Below are 23,167 nucleotides of genomic sequence, written 5' to 3' on the forward strand. Positions count from 1 at the left end.
ATTTTCTTAAAAAGTAAAATATTTCTTGCAACTAGGGAGAGAAGATGCAAACCACTAATGTGAAAACAAGAGGTATAGAGGAGATATTACAGATAACCTCAAAGAGATGGTGTAAGGAATAGGTTTCCTCCAGAAGGTGAAACCTGAATGAAGCCAGGAAAGTCAGGTGATGTGGGAGAACATTCCAGGCATTGGCATGCTGCAACCAGATTGAAAAGACTCTTTTGAAAGCCAATAGTTAAATTTTCAGCATCAACATTTACACCTCAGAAATGGAAAATGCTACAAATTGGGGTTTAAACTTGATTATTTCTAATTGAATATATCATCTTAAAGTGTCAGCTCTTTGCTTTTTGCTTATTTTTCATATATGTATTTAGTTGAAAAAAATCATTATATATCAAACTTGAGAAAAGACAGGCATAAAATTTCAAGTTATTAAGAAAAAACTAAAATTTTAAACTGAAATGAAAAGTGAAAAATAAGGGAGATAAGGATATTCCCATAAATTTATTTTTGTTTCTTTTCCAGAGATGATAATGAGGTTATTATAATGAATATAGCAATACATTCTAATGAATTATCATTTCCTTTCCACCATAAGAAAATAGTTTCATATTGAGATTAGTGAGCCTTGTTTACAACTTAGAGTTGTTTCATTAAATATTCTAAACTACTACTTAATTTTTCAATTGTGGATAGTAACTTTTTAAAGGAGTGACTTTACTAGAAAATAAAATTGTCATGTACACTTTGAGTATTCTCTGACTTGTAAAAGATTGTGGATTTCATATCACATTCATTCTCAGTCAAATTCTCTTCTCTCTTTATATTTGATATCTGCCAAACCCCCTCATTCTCAGAACTTCTGGTCAGTATCTTCATCCTCCAATTTGAATCCACCCTGTACTTTTTTTTTGTCACATTATTCATTCTAAAACAACAATTTCATTGTCATTCTTGTTTCTTAGAACTGTTCAATAATATCATGTATTGCTTATTTATTTATTTTTTGGCAAGGCAATTGGGGTTAAGTGACTTGTCCACGGTCACATAGCTAGTAAGTATCAACTGTCTGGTGCTGGATTTGATATTAGGTCTTCCTGATTCCAGGGTTATATTCAATAGCATCATGATGCTTGTCAAAGTAAGTCAGAATTTCTTAGTAAAGCAATGTTCTAGTCCCAATCCACCTTTCTCATTTAACTTCAACTTCTCGCCGGTGGCCCATCCTAATGAGGTTCCTCATTATTCCTTATAAATTCTGTATTTGAGCAGCTAAGTGGTGCAGTGGATAGAGTACCTGACCTGGAGTTAGAAGGGACTGAGTTCAAATCCAGCTTCAGACACTTAATACTTGCTTAACTGTGTGACTTGGGCAAGTCATTTAATCCCATTGCCTTGCAAAAACAAAACAAAACAAAATTCTCAACTTTCTGCTTTTACTGTCTCACATAAGAATACGAGATTGATATAAAACTCAGAATCATTTACAATTTTGTAGAACTTGTGGCATTTGTATTATTCTTTCTGGTTTTTCAAAGATTATCATGCTAATTTCATATCTGTTAGTCTGGTCTCAGATTCATAATAATTACCTAGCTGCATGACCTTGGGCAAGTCACTTAACCCTACTGCCTTGTAAAAATTAATATTTTTATATATATATATATATATATATATATATATATATATATATATATATATATATATATATATATCACATTGTATCCTTATTGTGAAACGTTTGTTGGACACAAAAAATACTTTACTCAAACATTTCATAGAATCTATCAGTGAGGAGGGAATCTGAAACATTTAGGGGAGATCTCTGCAAAGAGGTCTAGATCACAGGTTTAAATTCTAACTGTAACTTTGGGGATGGAACTTCATCTATACTTTCATTTCCTTATATGTAAAAAAGAAAGCATTTAATAATTTTTGACTCTTAAATTTACTTCTAGGTCTAAATCCATGATCTAATAATATGGGTGCAAGTAGGACTTTATTATTTTATATTTTTTAAATTTAATAGGTAGTTAACTCTGAGTAACAGATAAAGTATCCTATGTCAGTGATCACAGGTATATTCTTTCTTCAACATTTTATTCTTTTTGATATTATCATGCTCATACGTTAAAAGACAAACTCATATACACTGATCCAGTTTCAATTCAAACAAGCTACCAACAGCACTAATAATTATAAGCAGAAGGGAAAACCTTTCTGAGAAGGAGACTGAATAAAGCTATAAATTCCTATCTTACAAGAAAGAGGGAAAATGCCTTTTGGAGAGAATAGGGCTAAAGATTTTCAATATTGCCTAAGATTGGAAAACAAAATGAGAATTCCCCAAAGATTAGCATTGGTAGAAGCTTTTCAGAAGAAAAATACCAAGATTTTAACAGTAGTATTGATAGTTTTAGATGATTTTGCCTTGTTACTAAATCACAAGACAGTTTTTTTTTCCTTGCTCTGTTTTACTGAGCTCTTTAGAGTGTACTGGACTTTTTGCTGGGATTCTTATGAAGTAGGGAGAATATGACTACCTATAGATGATGCTAAATAAACCAAAAGTAATGTTGCTCCTTTTATTGCAGGTGTTTTTGTATGTCTCTTTGTGTGTGAGTGTGTGTGTGTGTGTGTGTGTGTGTGTGTGAGAGAGAGAGAGAGAGAGAGAGAGAGAGAGAGAGAGAGAGAGAGAGAGAGTAATTTCTTTGTAAGCTTGAAGAATGAACCAAGGTCAGACTCAGGGGACCAATTGGGCCTTCTAGTATATGAGCTATCACAGTAACAATCCATGTGATTGATCCATGTTGCACAGCCTCCCCCTTCTTCATCCTGAATCTTCTGAGAGTTCAAGCTAGACCTTGGCAGTAAGTACATGAAAGCAGGCAATATGACTCAGAAGACAGTCTGTGTTGGATACAGGAATGGGTTGTTCATTGATTCAAATCCCAGGGTTGAGGCTTTGAAAGGAAGCACACTAGAGAAAGCCCTATTGAAGAAACTACTGGGAAAGATTAATAGATTGAACATAATTACTCTGGAAACTTCATTTAAAGACCAGGAAGTCTTATTTTCTCGAATACAAAAATTTAAAAGGATAGGAATTTACCCCTTAAAAAAAATCACAACCTTGGAAAGCAATTGTTTTTGACCACAGTCAGTTGTATATAGCAATCCAAATCTGCAAAGCATTTTAATAGAAATTATGATAGTTGTCTAATAAGGATCACTAAGCAGTCTGCATAGGGCAGAATTGTTCATCTGGCATATGAATGCAATTCTGAGGTGCTGAGCAACCTAGGTTCATCTTTAGGTTTGTCAGTCAACTCTCTATGAATCTGTGCTCAGTTTTCAGTTAGGTCTCATTTCTCTGACCCTACACATTGAAAGACCAAGTGAACTACTTTTTATTTTCTGAATGTTTTCTCCTTTAAATTGGAGATCATCTCATTTGACTTCAACATTGTAGAGAAGTAACTAATCTATATTGGTAGAGGAATTTCTTCACAGATCCAATTAAAACAACAGCAACAAAAACCAGAGTCCCTATATGGTTCTTTTCTGGGTCTTCCATAAAGGTGGAAGAGTAGTGGAAATAGGACTAAAGGTTAAGGTTAGTAAGAATTACAAAATCTTTAGACTAACTATAAACAAAAGTTTAATTGGTAGAATTGCAGATATGAGATCTTTCTCTGCTGACAAAATCAGAAACCAGAAGAAAAAAGAGACTAAAAATGAAGATAAGATTCCTGAGTTCTTTACAGAGAGGCAAATAAAGGGGTTGGTTTATCATGTACACATTTGGTCATTGAATATAGCAACATTTATGATGATAAGCCAAAAAGTTTCCACAGAATTTATATGCCAGTCTCCAGAGAAATTTAAAAAATCAAATTTAAGTTGATAAATAATAACTGTTTGATTTAATATAAAGGAAGTCATTGGGATTAGGACAAGGTATGTGTATAATTAAAAGGAAAAAAACTTAATAATCTAGGATCAAGAATTTCTCCTCGTCCCCTCCCGATACCTTGAGTTATTATTACTATTCTGGACTTTCAGTTAGTTTCAGATATACTTCACTGTCTTATTATTCTATCTCATCAAAAAATAACTTAAAAGTCTTCATATGTATAAGAAGTTGATAGAGTTTCTCTAATATATCTATATTATCTAATACCTATATCTATATCTAATATATCTAACAAAGAAAAACCATGAGGTTAATACAATATGACCAAGGTATTAGTGATCACTATTTCCTCATAAAAATGTTCACAAGTCATATATATATATATATATGTATATATATATATAATACATGTATACACACACACACACACACACACACACATATATATATATATATATATATATATATATATAATTCAAGATTTTTACTAAGAACATATTCATTGGTCTGTGTAATGCATACTCTTTTTTTGAAAATTGGGACATCTTTCTCTAGAACTCCAGAATATCATGTTCTTTTAAAGGACATTACAGAGTTCCAATATCGCTTCACGATCTTTCAAAGGTCATCATTGGTTGCTCAACAATTATATCTTTTTCATTCTGTACCATAGCCCTCAATCCTCTCAAGGGTGTGGAGACTTGGAACTCACTTAAGCCAAGTGGATGCTTTTATTTCCTCACTTATTTGGGGTAGGAACCCCAATATGTTAGAACAAGTCATTTAAAAACACTTCTAGTGTGAATAGTATAATCCTTTGAAAAAAAGATAAATTATATTACTTATTGTCTGTATGAACGTAGATAAGTCATTTAATATTTCTGGGTCTCAACTTCTTCATCTGTAAAATGAGGGGGTTCCAATAAATAGATAACTTCAAAAGTCTATTCCAACTTTAAATCATTGTTGGTTTTTATGAATAATGATCCTATTACAATAAAAGATAAGAAGTTCATTTGCTACCTTCTTTTCGATTGCCAACAATGTCTTCTCACCAGCAGAGATTAAAGGAACTCATTTTTGTTTTCCTTAGCAATTGTCATGAGCTTCATCTCATTATAGGAATTGTTCTTTTGCTATCTTGCCATTTTTTTCTGTCCTAGATTCCTTCTTCTGTATACATATTTTAAACATATGAGATGGGTGACCCTGTGTGAGCCATTCTAGTATCCTCTGGAAGTTACTCTTTTCCTCTTCAATATAATCATTTTATCTATTGTCATCATCTTCAAAATTTTATTCTTGAGAGCTTTTCATGTTGAATGAGCCAAATATCCCTGCAAAATATTGTCATTGGATACTACAATTTGATTTTTCTTTTGAACCTATTAAAATTTGTTCTCTTCAAGGCTGTGTTTACATCATATCATATGGAACTTTTCTATGTTTCTCTATTGTTAACTCTGAGTGATTATTTGCATCCCAATTATTTATACTTAGGTTGGTCAGGATCCAATCCAGAATTGCAGTTACTCTCATGATTTCCTAGAAAGGATAAAATTATCATTAAGTAAATCATTAATTTATTAGTTTTTGAAATATGTGTATGGGGGGAAGGGGAGCAGAAGGGATTGGGAAGTGGAGGAAGGGAAGGGAGGGAGAGGGAGAGAGAGAGACAGAGAGACAGAGAGGAAGAGAGAAATTGGGGGGGAGGGAGAGGGATATAATGGGGGGGAAGGGAGGGAGATGTTTTAGCAGACGAATGGATTGTTGAAATCCTTTAAAATTTCTTATCTAATTTATCATCCTGTCCAGGTGGTATGTAATATACTCCTGTGGCAATATTATTTTTGTTTCTTCTAATAATCTTCATCCAAATGCTCTCTACAATTATCCTCCAGTATGATTACTGAACTTCCTCATTTGACTATATTTTCTTTACATATATATAATAATGGTAATAATAATAATAATTATTTTTGCACTATTACACATTAAATATCCTAAGACTTCCCAAACATTTTAAATATATATATATATATGCAGACTAAACAGAAATATAAATATAAAATAATAAATATATATGTACATAAAATTTCATTTGAATCCTGCAATACTGAGTTAAGTGCAATTAACTACTATTACTTCCTTTTAAGAGATAAGTAAACAGACTGTGAGAGTGACTTGTTCAGCAGCTAATAAATGCCTGTAGTAGAATTCTAAAATTCTAAAATTCTATATAGTCAAAAAGTCTGTCTAATTTCCTATAAAGAATGCTATACATCTAACATTAATGCTAATTTTTAGACAGTGAAAAATGTTTTCAGGGTATTAGTTTTCAATGACTTTCAGTCTCTAAAAAATAACCTAATAGTTAAAAAAGGGTTTTTTTTAAATTTTAAATAGCTTAAATTTTATTTCCAGAATAAAAAATATTAAATCATATCTACAATATATGTTAGACTTGAGAGAGTTAATATATATTAAAAATAGAAACAACTTACAACCTTTTCTTCAAAGATTGAACATGTAGTGAGATATTAAGAAAGAGTAAGGCACTGAGAATAAAGAATCAACCATTTCTCCATTAAGAAAAATATATTTTTAAAAAATGGCTTGGACTCTTCTGAATAAAAAAAGTCCAAGTTAGCATGTAACTGAATGTTTAAAAATAGCAAGGCATTTTAGAAAAAGAAAAAAATACTTAGGAGTCAGGGAATTTAGATTCTAGTTTTAGAGCTATTTAAAAAATCAATTAGTTTCTATAGGCTCAGTTTTCTTATTTGCAAAATGAAAGAGTGGCATTTGATTATTTCTAAGGTCTAAGCTCTAAAATAATAAAGTCATATTATGAAGTGTCTCTAGAAGATGTATTACATTATTCTCATCCAAAAGCATAGGAAATATACAGAGTCATAAAGTAATCCTTCTTAAAGGTAATATGATTATGCCTTATTATATACAACTAATTTGGTCAAGATGTAGCTCAATTAATATCTTTCATCTCCTCAGTGTTATTGCAATTTCTCTCCTATCAATATCAAAAAGAAAGTTCATAGTGTCAAATCCTAGATTCTTCATTATTTGGAGGTCTTGCTGTATTCCTTTTCCTAATTTCCTCACATAGAAAACAGAACCATGATAGAATTCTTGAAATTCCTTGGAGATGATCTCATATTCATACCTCTAATGACTAACATGGCAACGGTTTGTAAACAGAAAACCAGCAAAACCAATGCTTTAGTAAAAAGAAATAAACATTTTTAGTTTCCTGGAAATATTCATACCTCATTTTCAGTGACATACCTTTCTTTTTTTAATATGCCATTTAAAAATTTATTTTGATTGATTGCTTGATTTTTAGTTTTCCAACATTCAGCCATTCGCCAATTCATAAGTTATACATTTTTCTAACACACACACACTCTCTCTCTCTCTCTCTCTCTCTCTCTCTCTCTTCCCTCCCCTCTATCCTTGGTGGCAGATGTACATGCACAACAAAGTTATACCTGTACATTTGTGTTTAACATATTTACATATTAGTCATTTTGACATACCTTTCTTAAACAGAAATCAGGAACTCAATTTTACTTGAGTTTTAATTTATAGTTTATTAGAGCTACATGTCTTATATGGAACTCTTGAACATATGTATGTCTCTTGAAAAACCTGAATTTGCTGCTACGTGAACATTTGCAATATCAGAGAAATTTACCTTTTAAGTTTTCTTAAATTGGGAAAATAGAAAATTCTACAAAAGCATATTACTTTCACCATTTCTTTTTTTTAATCTAAGGCAATGGTGTTAAGTGACTTGCCCAAGGTGACACAGCTAGGTAATTATTGTCAGGCTGGATTTCAACTCAGGTACTCCTGACTTCAGGGCCAGTGTTCTATCCACTGCACCACCTTCACCATTTCTAAAGAGAAAAATCTCCTACAACACTACATATCACTCTCCTTTACTTTCAAATAAGATTTCAAGGAAGTTGACCTTATCCCATGTATCCCAAAAGTCCTTGTCCCTTCCATGGACAATGTTCCTTGGTTAATGTTCCTTAGTTAATGCCCTTATCATGTTCTATTGGGGCAGACTATAAGCACAATGGGTTAGACTCTTAACTTGAATTCAAGTTGATTTTAGCTGAAATTCCACCCAAGACACTTACTGGTGGAGATTATATATTTAAAATGCTATGAAAATCTTACGGTGCTATATAAATGTTAGCCATCATCATCATCATCATCATCATCATCATTATTTTGTATTATAGTTATTGACATATGCTTTCAATGCTCTTGCTAAAGTAGGCTCCATGAGGGTAGAGATCATCTTATTAAATTTTTGACTTTTCCTTTGTTTCTACAAAGGGACCTATAAATCATAGATACTTAATCTACATTCATTGAATTGATTCAATATCACAACCGTTCACACTTGGCACATGAATTTATAACAATTTTCACAATGTATTATATATGTGTGCATTCTGTCTCCTCCCAGTCCTCAAGGACAGGTTTCATGTCTGTCTATTAAAAATTCATCCTTTTTTCATTAAAAAATAAAATAAATTTATGCCCTTCCCTTTAGCACCTAGAACAGGTGATAGGTAACTGCTGCATTCATATCTGCTGTCACACATGTTTGATAGACTTGTCTTCTTCTACATATCTGCTATAAAGACATTCAACAGCCAATTACTAGGAATACACAATTAAAAAGGCAAGATGTCTGTTCTTAATAGAAATCTGCAATCTTAGACAATGACCATGATTCTCTAGAAGACAGAAGAAATGGAAGAGCACATGGCAGTTACAGAAGATGGAATTTTGGAAGATTTTATGGATGCATTTTATCAGCATTCTACATCTCAGAGTCATTGTCTCTTACAAGGAAAACACCCAAACCTAGGGATAAGAACAGGAGTTTTTGGGTCAAATGGGAAAAAAAATCCCTTCTAAAGTTTTGACAAAAATAACAAGATATTGTACTAGAGTTGGCATTAAGAACTAGGTTCCCCCTCTCCTACCTGCCCTCCTACCTCCCCCCAATCCCCCATACCTTCCCATCTTGGCATTCAGTCTTTATACTATCTTTAAGCTTTCTGTCTGGAGGTTACAGGTCAGTCACTGCTTCTCTGTTCAACAACTATGTCACATATCCTGAAAATCTTTAGTGTATCTTTAAGACCCTATTTCTGTTTATAATGTGATCATTGAAAGTCTTGTGCTATTCAAACAACTGTTTCAAAATGTCGAACTAAGTTCTTGATGAGATTAAATATTCTTGCTGAATCTGTCTCTTGATAGCTTTTGATTTTCCTTTAATAATTTGAGCACTAATAAAAGTTAGCTAAAAATTATCTCTAGTGCACAATGTCTACATATTTCAGACACCAAGTCATATACTTTCAGATACCTAACCTGGGGTTATCATTGCCCCAGGGGACACATGGGAACGCCTAGAATTTATGTTGGAGCTTTAGAAATGATCCACATTTTGCCCTCTCTGTCTCTCTCATCTAATACAACCTTTTCCATTTCAGGTTGACAGGCTATAAGTGTGATTTTGTTACTAGATGAGGTAAAAAGTAGGAAGGGGCAATCAAAGAAAGTGGGAAAAGACAATAAGTCTGACAAATTGTCTTTGCCTACCTTTGATCCTCATGCAGCTATGCTGAGCCAGATAGACCCATGCATCAATGACTATCATTCAACTAAAAATGAAAATTATTAGTTCATTTTCAAACGTTCTGTGAGAAGCAATGCATAGTTGTTTAAATTCAAAAGGAGGGAATCCATTCTGAAGATCTGTTATTCTGAAGAAGGTAGCCTTGCAAAATAATAGCTTATCATTTGGTTTGGTTACTAAAATTTTTGCTAATTCCATTAGGAAAAATAACACAGAATATATATATGTATGTATATGTATATATTTTCCCAGGATTATTAACCACTTTAAGGTTGATTTTCCTTTAAATTATCTACACATCTGTAGGAGACTAAATTGTTTGATATGCTGAGGAATTTTTTTAAAATCCTGAATTCCTTCCTTTTGACATGATTTTGACAAATTGATATACTTTCATCATAATTTTCAAATTGATTCCTTTTTAATATAAGAACAAGATAAAATTCTGTAGACTTTTTATGTTTCTATTATTAAAAGTGCATAGTTCAGTCTATCTCACATTGTGACTAATTAATGAAAAAAAATATATAGTGTTTATAGTTTAAATTCATGTCTTCTAACTCTATATTTCAGAACATCTTTTATTGTTCCCCTAGTGAGGAGGTATGGGGCAGAAGGGAGGGCATCAGCACAATAGAGATCCAAATAATAATTTTAACAGATGAACTTTGCTTTTATGCAAATAGCCTTTGTTTTGTGCTCTGGTGAGCAAGCTACTGAAGCTACTGTACCAATGCTTTTGGCACTAGGACAAAACTGAATCCATGGAAGCATGTGTGTATTTACACAAAAGAGGCTTCTAAGCTACAAAACTCCCTCCTGTTTGGTTACACTAATTTCCCTTGAATGAAGTTTGTATGCAAGCCAAAACAATGGTAGTTATCCTGTCCTCTAGAGCTCATTCCCAGATGAATGTTGTGAATAATTGAAGACTTCCTAGATAGACCTGTAATATGCTATTTTTACTTCATTTGCCAATCATTTTGCTCTTTGATCATTTTTTAATCAGAATATTGGTAACTTGGACCTTCTGTTAGCATACTAATCCAGTCCTTACTATTTTTCCAACTCTTCTCATTTTTTGATCTATTTAAATCTGACGTGGTGGTTAAGCTAAGCATCCCATTGTGACATTCAAAGCATTTCAGGTGTGTGAGGAAAATGGAAGCATCTCAACAATATAATTAAGGGGATATAGGAACAGATGAAAAACTGACGCTGATTTCAAAATGGTTTGGGCCACTGGCCAGACTGTTATCATCTTCAGTTAGTGCCTAAGGCAGTAGAGATGCTAGTCTTGCCAGTAGATGGCTCTGTTCCACATAGAGTCAACCAAGGGTAAGTCTGCAAAGGGGGAAAAAAAAGCAATCATCATCCTTACCTTGGCCATGTCTGGGCCTAACACCAGCACCTCAGGGGGTTGTACCCCGGCAGGCCTTGATGGTCTTGTGGTAACCTCTACCCAAGCACTGCTGTTTGTACCTCCATTGAATGTACTCATTAGTATTCGGTACTCATAATTTGTCCATGGACTAAGAGCAGCACTTTGATCAATAAATTTCATGGAATGATTCAGTGGGAGGGTCACCAGTGTGGTCACTTGTTCCATTCCTTTGGATCTTCTCTCAATAGTGACATTCTCCACCAGACCATTGGGGAAGAGGGGAGGTTTCCAAGATATAAGCACAGATGTTGGAGTATCAGAATATAGTTCTGGACTTGGAATGCCTTCTGGTGCATCAGGAAGAGTCCATACAGCCTGGGTTTCAGGTGAAAGAGAGCATCCTTTAGAAGTACAGCCTTCTACCTGAAAATAGTAGGTAGTATTGGGGTGTAAGTGAAGCACTGTGCTGTTAGAAGTCATTCCTGGAAGCATTGAATGAAAATGGCCATTTTGGTAAATATTATAATGGGTGATAACACCATTGGGTCTTGAAGGATGCTGCCACTTGAGTGTCATTGTTCTTGACCTCACATCCAAAAGAAATGGAGGGTCAATAGGTCCCGGTTCTATAAGGGAAAAGAAATAGAAGTGATCTAGACCAATTGAGGACTTCTTCTCTTTTTCTCCAACAGGATAACAAACATGTAGTAACTTTTAAAATATATTTTCCTCTTTTTAGAAAGTAAATTTGAATTTTTAGTTTGAGATCAAAATCTATCAGAAGTGACTTTAGGCAATCTATCTGATATATTATTTCATGGGAATGGAAATGTGTAAGGCCATTTAGAACTGAAGTTCTAGCTTTTGTTGACATTTTTCTAGAGCACTGGTGACTAATTATAACCAATAACATTGTCATAACCAACCTGAATATTTTATAGCCCAGTAAAGTCTTTCTGCATCTCTCATTATATATTCCATATTTTACCTCATTCTGTTTATCATTCTAATCCATGTTTTGCAATTTATCTACTCCCTGTTAATATTATAGGTGATTTTTTACTGTGACTGTGACAGAAGCTGCCGATTTAGCTCTTTCACCTACTGATAAATAAACAATGCACAGAGCTGACCTTTAGGTTAACAGGTTTTATGCTTGCTCCACTCAGCACTCTAACTGATTCAATTATCATAAAGGTTCAGGAGGCTCCATGAATACTGAAAAAGGCCCACCATATGCCTGCATAGGTACTGTGGAACAGCAAATACTCTGCAGCCCTCCAGAGAAATTCCTTAATTGTAAATAATTTCACCATGCGACACAATCAAGTCACCTTGAATGCAAACCCCTCAGCCTGCGGAGGCAAAGTGTTATTTAAGCTTTACTGGGCTGCGTTAAATTCTGCAATTTGAAGGGCTGTTAAGTTTTTCAATTGAAATTTCATTTAAAATGCAGGTGCTTTTTATTATATTGAGGCTTTACTGCTCTCTAGGTACAAGCAAGAACATGGTGCAATAACACAAATCTGGCTCAATCACTGATCAGTAACAGCTGTAATTCCAGAACATTTAGCATTCTTATAAACCACGTCCTGAAATCTATAAATTGCTACAACAGATCAAGAAAATACTATATCCCCCTTTTCTGCCCACAGCAATTTTGACATTTATGAGATTTTTCTGTGAACATTAGATTTTATTGAAAATCTTTAAAAAAAAAGATATACTTGGATTTAGTAATTGTTTAAAACAGCTTTGATTCTTTTTCTTTCTTTTTTTTTTTGCTTTTAGTTTCCAATATCTGGGATTTCAATCTTAAAATGCAATCATGAATGCCAAATTCCTGTGACTCTGTATTATCTGTTGGGGCTATTTTAGCACCAATAGAATTATGTAAAGTGAGATCTATAGCACATGTGTCCTTTGCCTACTGAACTGATATTTGAGGAGTAAGAGTCCTTTTTTAGACGAATAATTCTATATGACACTAGCCTTGGAATCAAGACATTTCTGGTAGTTTGGGAGGTACAGCACATTTAAGGAAATAAAAATACAATGAACCTAATATGGATGAAGGTTATGGGATCATAGATATAGAGCTATAGGGGACCCTGAAGGCTCTAGATTCCCATCCACTCTCCTCTCCATTTTTTTATATGAGATAAATGAGATTCAGGAACAGGTGTAAGCTTCAGTTTTCAACTGCCTGATTTCCTTTGAGACAATTCCTAAGGTCTCCACGCCATTGTTTTTCCTTTTGTTTTCTAGTATACAAGAGCAATTATTGCATCAAAGTGGGAAAAGCCTCTTTTTCCTTTACACATGCATTATCAAGTACAACTCCTGAAAAAAAGCTGTATTTTCTGCAAAAATCAAAATCCTCTAAAATTTTCGATTGGCAAAATCAATGGTGAGAAGGGAAGGGAAAAGAAGAAGGGAGATAAAGAAGGAAGGAAGGAAGAAAGGCAGGAAGGCAAGCAGGAAGAAAGAAAAAACAGAAAGGACATTTTCTAATAAGGGATGCATTAGTGCTGTGCCTAATTATTTATTGTCTATGAATTATCAAACTGTGGGTTTTTTCAGAACCAACAATCATGTTGTTGGTTCTCCCTTATGATGAGGGTAAGTTTTTGAATTTCTTTTGAATAAAACGCTAGAATTATAGGTGAAGCATCCATTATAATGAGATAAACTTATACTTCAAAACCCCTCAGAGAACAGTCTTTCCTTAAAGATGATCTTTTTTCTAGGTAAGGGAGAGATGCTCAAATTCGGTTTTGCAATTCTCCTCCCCTTCCAAACCATCATACATTTTATTAGCTTCCCTGCCTAGCTGAGTATTCAGTCTCTTCTTGTAGCAGTCCTTATACTCAGGCAGTTCAGGAGAGAAATCTCCGAGTGGTGTCCTAATTAGCCTCTCTGGATAGGAAAGTGTTAAAGATGGCTTCCCAACCTTATTTCAAGTTAGTGCTTTTTTAAATGACAAGCCGAATCATCTAATTCTACATATACAAATCAACTTGTATGCTACTGCATGGTTGAAAGGGTCACCACAATTATGTAAAACATGAGTAATAACTATAATTGGGGTAGTTTGCTAATACAATAAAAAGCTCTGAACATGAGAAAAGTTATGCTCACAGCAGTAGCTATCACTTTCTAAAGTAAGAATTCATGGATGAAATGACATGAAAGAGATGGTTATAAAATTTTAATGGAATGATAAAAGGCAAAAGTCAGCCTCTCAGCTGAATTCTTAAAATCCCTATATATCACAATCAGCTCCTTAACTGTAAAATCAATGTGGAGTATAACATGTTGTCAATGCGGTTGTCACTGGAGGGAGGGTCGGGAAGTCTGACAGCTACACAGCTCAGCTGGCCAATGATGAAAATAAACCATAAAGCTCTTTCCTTGGGTGTAATTGTTTAGAGAACTAACTCCTGAAGAAGGGAACAGGGGCATCCTTTCTGATAAGACCATGGATTCATATTTCAGGTCTTTTCATTACAGCATTAATAATAGAGAGTAGGTTCATTTTGGCAAATGAAATTATCTTTTATGGGAGACAATTTTGCTCATATGCTTCAAAAGTTCAGTCTAAACTGAAAAAAAAAGAAGGCAGGAGATTGTGATTAATCTTTTCTAATCACATGTCCAGAACCCATAGGTTTATGTTTGTTTATTTTTTCCTGGAATTAGGAAGCCTTATATTCCCAGAAGGGTGGGTTTGTTTGTGTAAATAGTGTGGGGAGTCTGACAGACTGGGCCTGTGAAATTCTCAGTGGCTGAATGCATCTTCTGGTCTTGCTTTCTATTAGGAGCTACTAAGAAACATTCAATCTTCCTAAAACAACTTTTAAGCATTCCATGTACCCCAACTAACCTTTTATTAACATTGAAATCTACTCCCAAACCTACCCAAAGCAATCTTCTCTGCCCTCAAACTTTAATTCCTTATTTCTTCATTTACGATCAATATCGTAGTCAGGAGGACATGAAGAGGTCCTCTTTACCTCTTCTCATATTCAGACTCACAGGTTCTCATTGATTCTACCTTTATTATGTCCATATGATTCAAGACTTCCTTAATATTTCTACAGCTACCAAACCTATGTACATACTACTACTTACCTAAGTTGCCTCTAAGTTGCATACCAGCAAACTAACTTCATAACATTGAATTCACTATTCATTGCTCAAGAACATAGTGAACAAGGCTCTGAGTAGCCAGGCTCAAATCCTAGCTCTTTTACCGAAAAGTTGAGTGACCTTGGAGAGGTCATGCAGCATCTTTGATTCTTCATTTTGTTATTAATTTATGAGTCCTTTGTATCTCTGTCAGAACTGCATCATCTTACCACATGTTGAATGTGTTTGCTCTATTAAATTATGGATAAGCAAGCCAAACATATAGTAATATCCTATAGTATGATAATTAAATAACTTTTAGATAATCACATACATCTAATTGATATCATAACAGAAGGGAAAACTGAATTATCATATTCCCTAATAAGCTATGGATTCCCTGTGAACTTTAGGCACATCTGAAGAATAGAAGATTGTGGGTAATAGAGGATTGGAACATAATAGTCTTTCAGTAGATGAACCAATACTGTTCAAATGGTGCAGAATTGCTTCTCTCAAATTTCACTAAGAATAAGATGAAAGGGAATTTTAACAAAAACGATATTTAAGTTAGCTGTCAGGACGTATTTTCTGGCAGTAAGGACTGCAAAATATCTAGTTAAGAAAAGTTATGGAGTACTCATTTCAAAGTTTTAAGATGACTGTTATTGGTTTAAGAATAGTTCAACTTTGGAGAAGAGAAATGGATAAAGATCACCTATTGATTAAAATCAAAGAGGATAGTTTTTCCACCCCCATCTCATTTCCTACCTTGCTACTTTTAGAACAGGCTGTATTCAAACCATAATTCATAATATGGTGAGTCTTTTCTTTAAATAACTTACAAAGTAAGAAAACATGACACCCCACAACATCAATAACTCATGGCAGTCTTGAAGTGTTATTAATATATCATAGATATATGAGATTACATTGTATGTAGTATAGTAATTGCTTGAGTCTCAACAAAGTTATATGTCCTGTCCATGGTCACACAACAAGAAAATATCAGAGGAAAGACCTAAATTCAGATCTTCCTGATTTCTGATCAGTATTCTATGGGACAAGGCAGTTAAATGGTTCAGTAGATAGAGCTCTGGACTGAGGAAGACCTGAGTTCAAGTCTTAATAGCTATGTGATCCAGGACAAGTAACTTAATCCTGTTTGCCTCAGTTTCCTCTTCTGTGAAATGAGTCAGAAAAAGAAAATCCCAGATGCAGTTATGAAGAGTTGGAAATAAATGAAATGACTGAATATTAGCAATACTCTATGGGAGAGCCGTCAGTGGGATGATTTATAAACAGAATCATATAAACATTTAGGTATAAATATATACATGTGTGTATATATATATATGTATGTATATTTATAGAAATAATTTGCATATGTACATATTTAAATGTATTTATCATATTTGTGTACACACATAGTGCCTGATATATAAGTAATCATTTAATGAAAGCTTGTTGACTGTCTATACTACCTTCCTATAGCTAATTTAATTCCCCTACAATGAATTTGAAACTCATTATCATTTTTCAGAAAATGGGGTTACAGGAATCTTCAAACAATTAATAAAGTAGTATAATTATTTTCTTATATAGAAGATAATAGATTACAACAAAATGAACTATTATGGTTTGTGAGCAAGTGAGTAGCAATCTATTTAATGTGTTTAGCTATAACAGAAAGCATGTCTTATACATAATAAATAGAATTAGATAAAGAAAATGGGAATGGACAATGTGGGGTTATTCTGATTACAGCTGCCAATGAATTTTCCTAGGTGTTCCAGGCTATCATCCTTTGATTGAAATCCGTGCTTTGATTCATTGCCAGTCACTAGTATTTGACCATCTTCAACTGATAAAGAAAATTCAAAATAGCTGCTGCAGCCCTTAAAACTTTTCATTTGTTCAAATTTGGAGACCTAAGCTATAAAATTCATTGTTAAATAATTGCATAGTAGGCAGTAAAAGACCAGAAAATAGGATTTCTCCATAATTTTTTGAGTTGAAATTCACACAGAAGAATATTGCATGGTTCAGAGTCCCATGATATTTATTTAACAAAATATATTATTTGAGGAAAAAATAGAGAGATTATTAATAGTTTTGAGTTTAATACCTAAAAAACCACCATATTTTTTCTGTTGAGATCACTGGTAAAATTAAGTGAATATAAGCTCATGTTAATTTTATAACTAATACAACTTTAATACATTTGTTAGTTTCTAAGATCCTCAGAATATAACATGAAGGTAATCATACCAAGATCGTTTTAACAATTGAGGAAAAAGATTTGTACTCTCAGGGTGACTGGGAAAAACTATTTTCCTAGGAAAATACCCTATGCAGTAATAGGCAGATATCTTACTTGTGTTTTAAATTCAGCTTTCTTCATTTATCTCTTCTGATCATGAATCTACAGAGGAAATCTCATTGTGCAATCTAGATGCCTACTTCATTGTTTAATGCATTAAACTTGTCAGTATGCTAGGGAGATAATCTTTAGAGCAATTGCAGGGAAAGGTCTTTAGAATGGAGAGAGGGAGAATAAATCTCATAGTACTACTGAGGCGGTTCATGTTTCTTCATTAAAGATAATGAAACCCATTGATATAACTATACTCCACCCTCATTTTAGGATGTTCTCATATTTTTTTCCTCTTCAAGAAAACAAATACAATAGGGATGAAGGTTGGGATATTAAACTCTAAATTATACTACTAACAGAATGTTTTTAATGTCATACTTGTGGGATAATTTAAATTAACTTATCAGAAAATTTACATGTTTTAAAGTACACAAATACATCTGTTAAACCACTGTAAAAGAATCATCCAAAGTGAGTTTCCCTAGGCTAGTACTATCCTTATGGAATAACAAGTATCTGCCATATTTATGACATATTTACCTGTCAGCCTAGACATTTCCCCTTGTTCTTCATCATTTCTACCACTCAACCATACACAGAGAAGAAAAAGAAAAGGAATTGATTGTGTTTTTTCCTTTAATATACACTTTTCTCTCCTATTTTGAGACAGCACATGATTTTTGGACAGCAAAAGAATGGTTTAGAGCTGCCTCTTTCCATATCCAACTTATGCAAAAATCAAAACATCACCCTCCTCCCCTTCTCATTGGTACTCTTCAAGAACAAAAAACATCTATAACAAGATGAGGGCATAAATGAGATTTATTCTATCTTATTGGAGGGAGTACAAATATTGAGATTTGTTGTTGTTCAAATGATTTAGTTGTGTTCATCTTTGTCACCCCTTTGGAGTTTTCTTGGTGAAGATACTACAGTAGTTTGCCATTTCCTTTTTCAGCTCACTTTGCAGAGGAGGAAACTGAGGCAAGCAGGGTTAAATGACTTACCCAAGGTCACAGAACTAGTAAGTTTCTGAAGCCGCATTTGAACTGAGATCTTTCTGACCCTAGGTTTGGCACCACCTAACTACTCCTCACAAACTCTGATATGACAGATACTTTAAATTACTTGCCTTTACAGATTTTGTGAGGAAGATTATTTGTAAACATTCAAAGTATAAAAGTGAATTATTATTATGTGAAATATGCTCTATCTTTGCTGAGTCCAAGAATATTAAATTAAAGGTTCAGCTAACTGACATGAATGGAGAGGGCTAGTAAGTCTTTCCTTCAACTCCAATCCACCTGATTTTTTCTGAAAACAAAAAGTTACTACCAGCAACTGTGCTTCTTTCAGTTTGGGACTCTAGCAAATTCTCTGATATTCTTTTAGGCAAGAAAACCCAAAATTTATTTGGAAAGGAAAACCCTAAAACAACCTTTTAATTCTTTGAATTTTCTTTTTTCTATCTCACTGTATGTCTATTTTGTTTCTTTCTGTCACATACAATAGTCTTTCTTTGTCTCTAATCAGAGAGGAATTTCAAGCTCAAAGAGAAAATGTTCAATTAAGGTTACAAAATCCCTCAGAGTCTAAATCTGGGAGTGGTATCAAGTCTTGATATTTGGTGGAAGCTCTGGCAGTTCAGTTCTATGTTAAAGTGATCAGCACGTGTTTTACAAACATAAGATTAATGAAAGCTTTCAGAGGTGAAAAGTGGGTGCCTTGAGACCCATGTCCTCTTAATTCCTTACTATTTCATTTCAATTTTATAGAGGAAAAATTAGAGTGATGATGATAAATGTCAATATAATATGTGAATCCAAGAAATAATCATAATCGCTAGCTCTGATACAGCTCTTTAAAGTTTACAAAGCTCTTTAAAAATATTTTCTTGGGCAGCTAGGTGGTACAGTGGATAGAGGACTGACCCTGAAGTCCGGAGTACCTGAGTTCAAATTCAGCCTCAGACACTTAATTACCTATAGCTGTGTGGTCTTGGGCAAGCCACTTAACCCCATTTGCCTTGCAAAAAAATATTTTCTCATTTTATCCTCACAGTAACCCTGGGAGATAGGTGCTATTCACTATCATCCCATTTTCGAGTTGAAGACCTGAGTCGCACAGCTAAGTAAGCAGCTGAGGTAGAAGTTGAACTTGGGTCTTCCTGATTTCATGTCTAGTCCTTTAGCCACTGCATGATCTAACAACCATGATGGCTAGATATAACTGAAAAAAAATTCAGATCTATACACCTTTACTTTTGTATCAAAACTTTTAATACTACTTCTATATTGAAAAGTCATAATTCATGAATCGTTAATAATTTAGTTTAACAATTATCAGAAAATAAAAGCACTCTAACTTAATCCTATGCTGTATATGCAAAAGTTATAAAAACACTATAATTTTGTTATTCTCACTATTTTAACAGTTTAAAAACCACATATAAATACCACATAAATTTGGAAAATCATCAGATATATTAATGATATTCTTAAAAGTAGTCACTGAATAGGTTGCTTTAGTAAAATCATTTTGAGCAAAATAAGCTATTTTAATGAAAATTTTCCATTTAAAATTGGTGTTACAAATATTCCAATGTGGATATTGAAATGGTGAATTGTAATCTACACATGGAGAGAATTTTGAAAAAAAATCCCTCAAAACCTAGTTTCTTTTAACTTTAAGAGAAATTAGATCTTCAAAGGGAAGTGAGAAATCTTGTCTTCCTTTGGGGTAGAACTGTAATTGATCAGAAATCTGTCCTTGAGTTTTTGGGTCAGATATTCTACTGCATTTAAAAGAGTTTAAGGGATTAAGATGCAGAGACACAAAATAGTATGCCCAGGTATTATCCTAGTCTGAAAGAAAAATACACATTTGAACAAAAAATTACAATTTCTTCACGTAGGACATATATGAAAAATATTTATGAGCAAAGAGAATAAAAGGCATGGTTAGTGTGGCTCCCATAGGATAATGAGAAGAGATGGTTACACCCAGTTAAAAATTATCTTAATTTTAGAGTATTTGATAAGAGACTTCATTTTATTTATCACATACTCCCAAGTCTAACACAATCTTAATGCATTTTCTGCAAGCTGCATACATTCCTGGTGCTTGGACTGCCAGCGGCACATAAAGAAAATTCATGTATTGTTTGTGTTTATCTGGTTGCAAATAGTCTAACACTACACTGACCAAGATGGCTGGAACAAACATCTTTTATTAACACATGTTTAACATGGCTTAAAATATTCATAGGAAATATGCGTTATTATTATTTGGAATCAGCACACACGATTTTTAAAAATGCATAGAATTGGGTACTGGTGGCACACAAATGTAAATGACAAAATATTTGAAAAATCTATTAAAATTCTCCACATCCTTTTCCTTCCATAAGAACTTATCTTTATACTCAAGGATTTGTTTCCATAGCTATAACTACTTTTCCACCTACACTAAGCCCTCTTTGATTGTTTCAACTTCATCATAGGTTTGCTGGAAATCACTGTTTTGAGATATAAAACTAAAAGTATGGACTCTGATGACCTATCTTGGCAGGCAGATTTTTTTTTCTTGAATCTGTGGCTGATGCAATGAAATGTACTTGAAGATGGTGTGAAATTCAAATGCGGGCATGGAGGTGACTCCTCTGTTTCACTGTGTAAGATGATATGTGAAATTCTACATTGGAAATTGCACTTAAGAGTGTGAAAAATGCTGGTCAGGATCAAATATGAAGTGCAGTTGTGGCAAGGAGCTGTCAAGATGGGTGGTTTTATAAGCAATGAGATGAAGCTCTGACAGAAAGACTGCTTGTGCCTAGTGCCAATCACTCAGTCTTTGTCAACTCAATTGCAAATCCTTTCAGCAATGGTATCCATCTCCATTGACACCCAAAATATAGAGTGCACTGTCACTGTGTTTCAGGGGTGAAAATACATTGGTAGCTTCAATTGGAAAGGCACATCTCCGGCCCACACTTCACATTGATTCAGACAACTTCAGAGTACACACACAAAAGAATAACTGATCTGTTTCAAGTAGGATGTTCTTTTTAAATACATAATAGGTTCATGGATGTGGCTGTATGTCAATAGTATTTACCAATGAATGAAAGCTTAAGGTATACTTTATTTCTCTGAGTCTGTTAAAAATGGAACCTTGAATGGTAGAGTTGGCAAAGAGGAATTGTGATATAAGGGCTCTTGGTTTGCATTAGGAAGATCTGAGTTCAAGCTTTGCCTCTCTGAGATTGAAATCACTGAACTTCAGTCAATTCTCAAATCATATAGTCATAGATAGATTGCAATCAGTGAAGGGATAATGGATAAATGTGGAGAAAATGGACAATATGGATAATACGGACAAAATCCAGGCCCTTGAAATATTGATAGGTCAATTGATATATTCGGAGTTCTATGCTTACCTCATCATAATTGCCACTGGGGGTGGAGTGAGAAAAAAAGATGAATTGTCATAAACCATACAGAAGGATAGGTCACCCTCTGTTTCTAGAGGATATAGCATATCTGGCCACAGAAGTGGAAGTGATTCTGCATACAGATGCTCTACCCACATTGTTAACTGGCAATATTTACTTTAGGATGAATAGGTAAGCAGGGCTGATGCAGGAAGCATGTTAATGCAGTGAAGTTGCATTGTTCACTGGCTTCCCTACAATATTTGGAATCTGGTTTCATTTAGAGAATGGAGACAAGGTTAATCCCTGGCGCCATCATGTAAGGAGTGTGAACCCAGGTGGACATTTGTGATCACTGAAATGCCATTTCTTCTGCAAGGATTAAATAAAAATTAAAGATGACAAAGGGAGAGCTTTCCTTATTCTATAGGCTAACATAGTATGAAGAAACCTTTTAAGTATTACTATCAGTGAGGTATTTTCCCCCTTCTATAAGGATTTATATGATTAAATAAATAAATATCATTGTGGACAGTAATATTTAATACTCAGACCAATTCTCCCCAAACGTAAATTACTCCCTATGAGCAAGTTAGGTACTTTTGAAGGGCACATTAACTCAATTGGTCCTCCAGGGAACTATTTGGCAAATCGTGAGTGAAATGCAATAAATGGTCCCCCAAGGTCTAACACACATTAATATACTGGTCAGAATACTCAACTTACATATAAGAAGAATGTTTTGCCCTAAGGGAACCTGATTCTTTGATCAACAAAAATAAATTAATAAAAATAATACATATATACATATATACATAAAATATTGCACATATTTATACATACACACATATTTTCTAGAAGGCCAAATATACAATTCATTCCTTAAACATTTCTATTTACTTATGAAGCTACCAATATATTTTCACCACTGAAATAACCAACATTAGGCCAGATTTAGTGTGGTTGCATATTAATAGGATTTAAGCAATAAATATAACCAATTTTTCAGGTAGAGTCTTAAAGAAGGGGAAAGTGACTGATTCTGATTATATATTGCTGACATGATCAAATTAAGTAATTTGTATTGAAAATAAAATCTATCTATCTACAGATATGCATGATTACTAGCATTTCATAGATTTAATAGATACTAGTAGTTTAGTAAATTTAATAAATACCATGTTTAATACTAGTATATAAAACAATACAAATTGCAAAATAAAAATATA

At 33.7% G+C, this 23,167-nt stretch overlaps 1 protein-coding gene across 1 annotated transcript in view; it reads right to left on the reverse strand.

Moving 5' to 3' along the window:
- USH2A (usherin) overlaps positions 1 to 23,167 on the reverse strand; it is a 1,130,853-nt gene that overhangs the window by 327,118 nt on the left and 780,568 nt on the right. Inside the window, exon 40 of the mRNA XM_074222669.1 lies at positions 10,996 to 11,624. Within this exon, the coding sequence (XP_074078770.1) occupies positions 10,996 to 11,624 (629 nt within the window). The remainder of the gene's footprint in view (positions 1 to 10,995; positions 11,625 to 23,167) is intronic.

This window comes from Macrotis lagotis, chromosome 2, assembly GCF_037893015.1.
Source record: "Macrotis lagotis isolate mMagLag1 chromosome 2, bilby.v1.9.chrom.fasta, whole genome shotgun sequence".
Classification (NCBI taxonomy): Eukaryota; Metazoa; Chordata; class Mammalia; order Peramelemorphia; family Peramelidae; genus Macrotis; species Macrotis lagotis.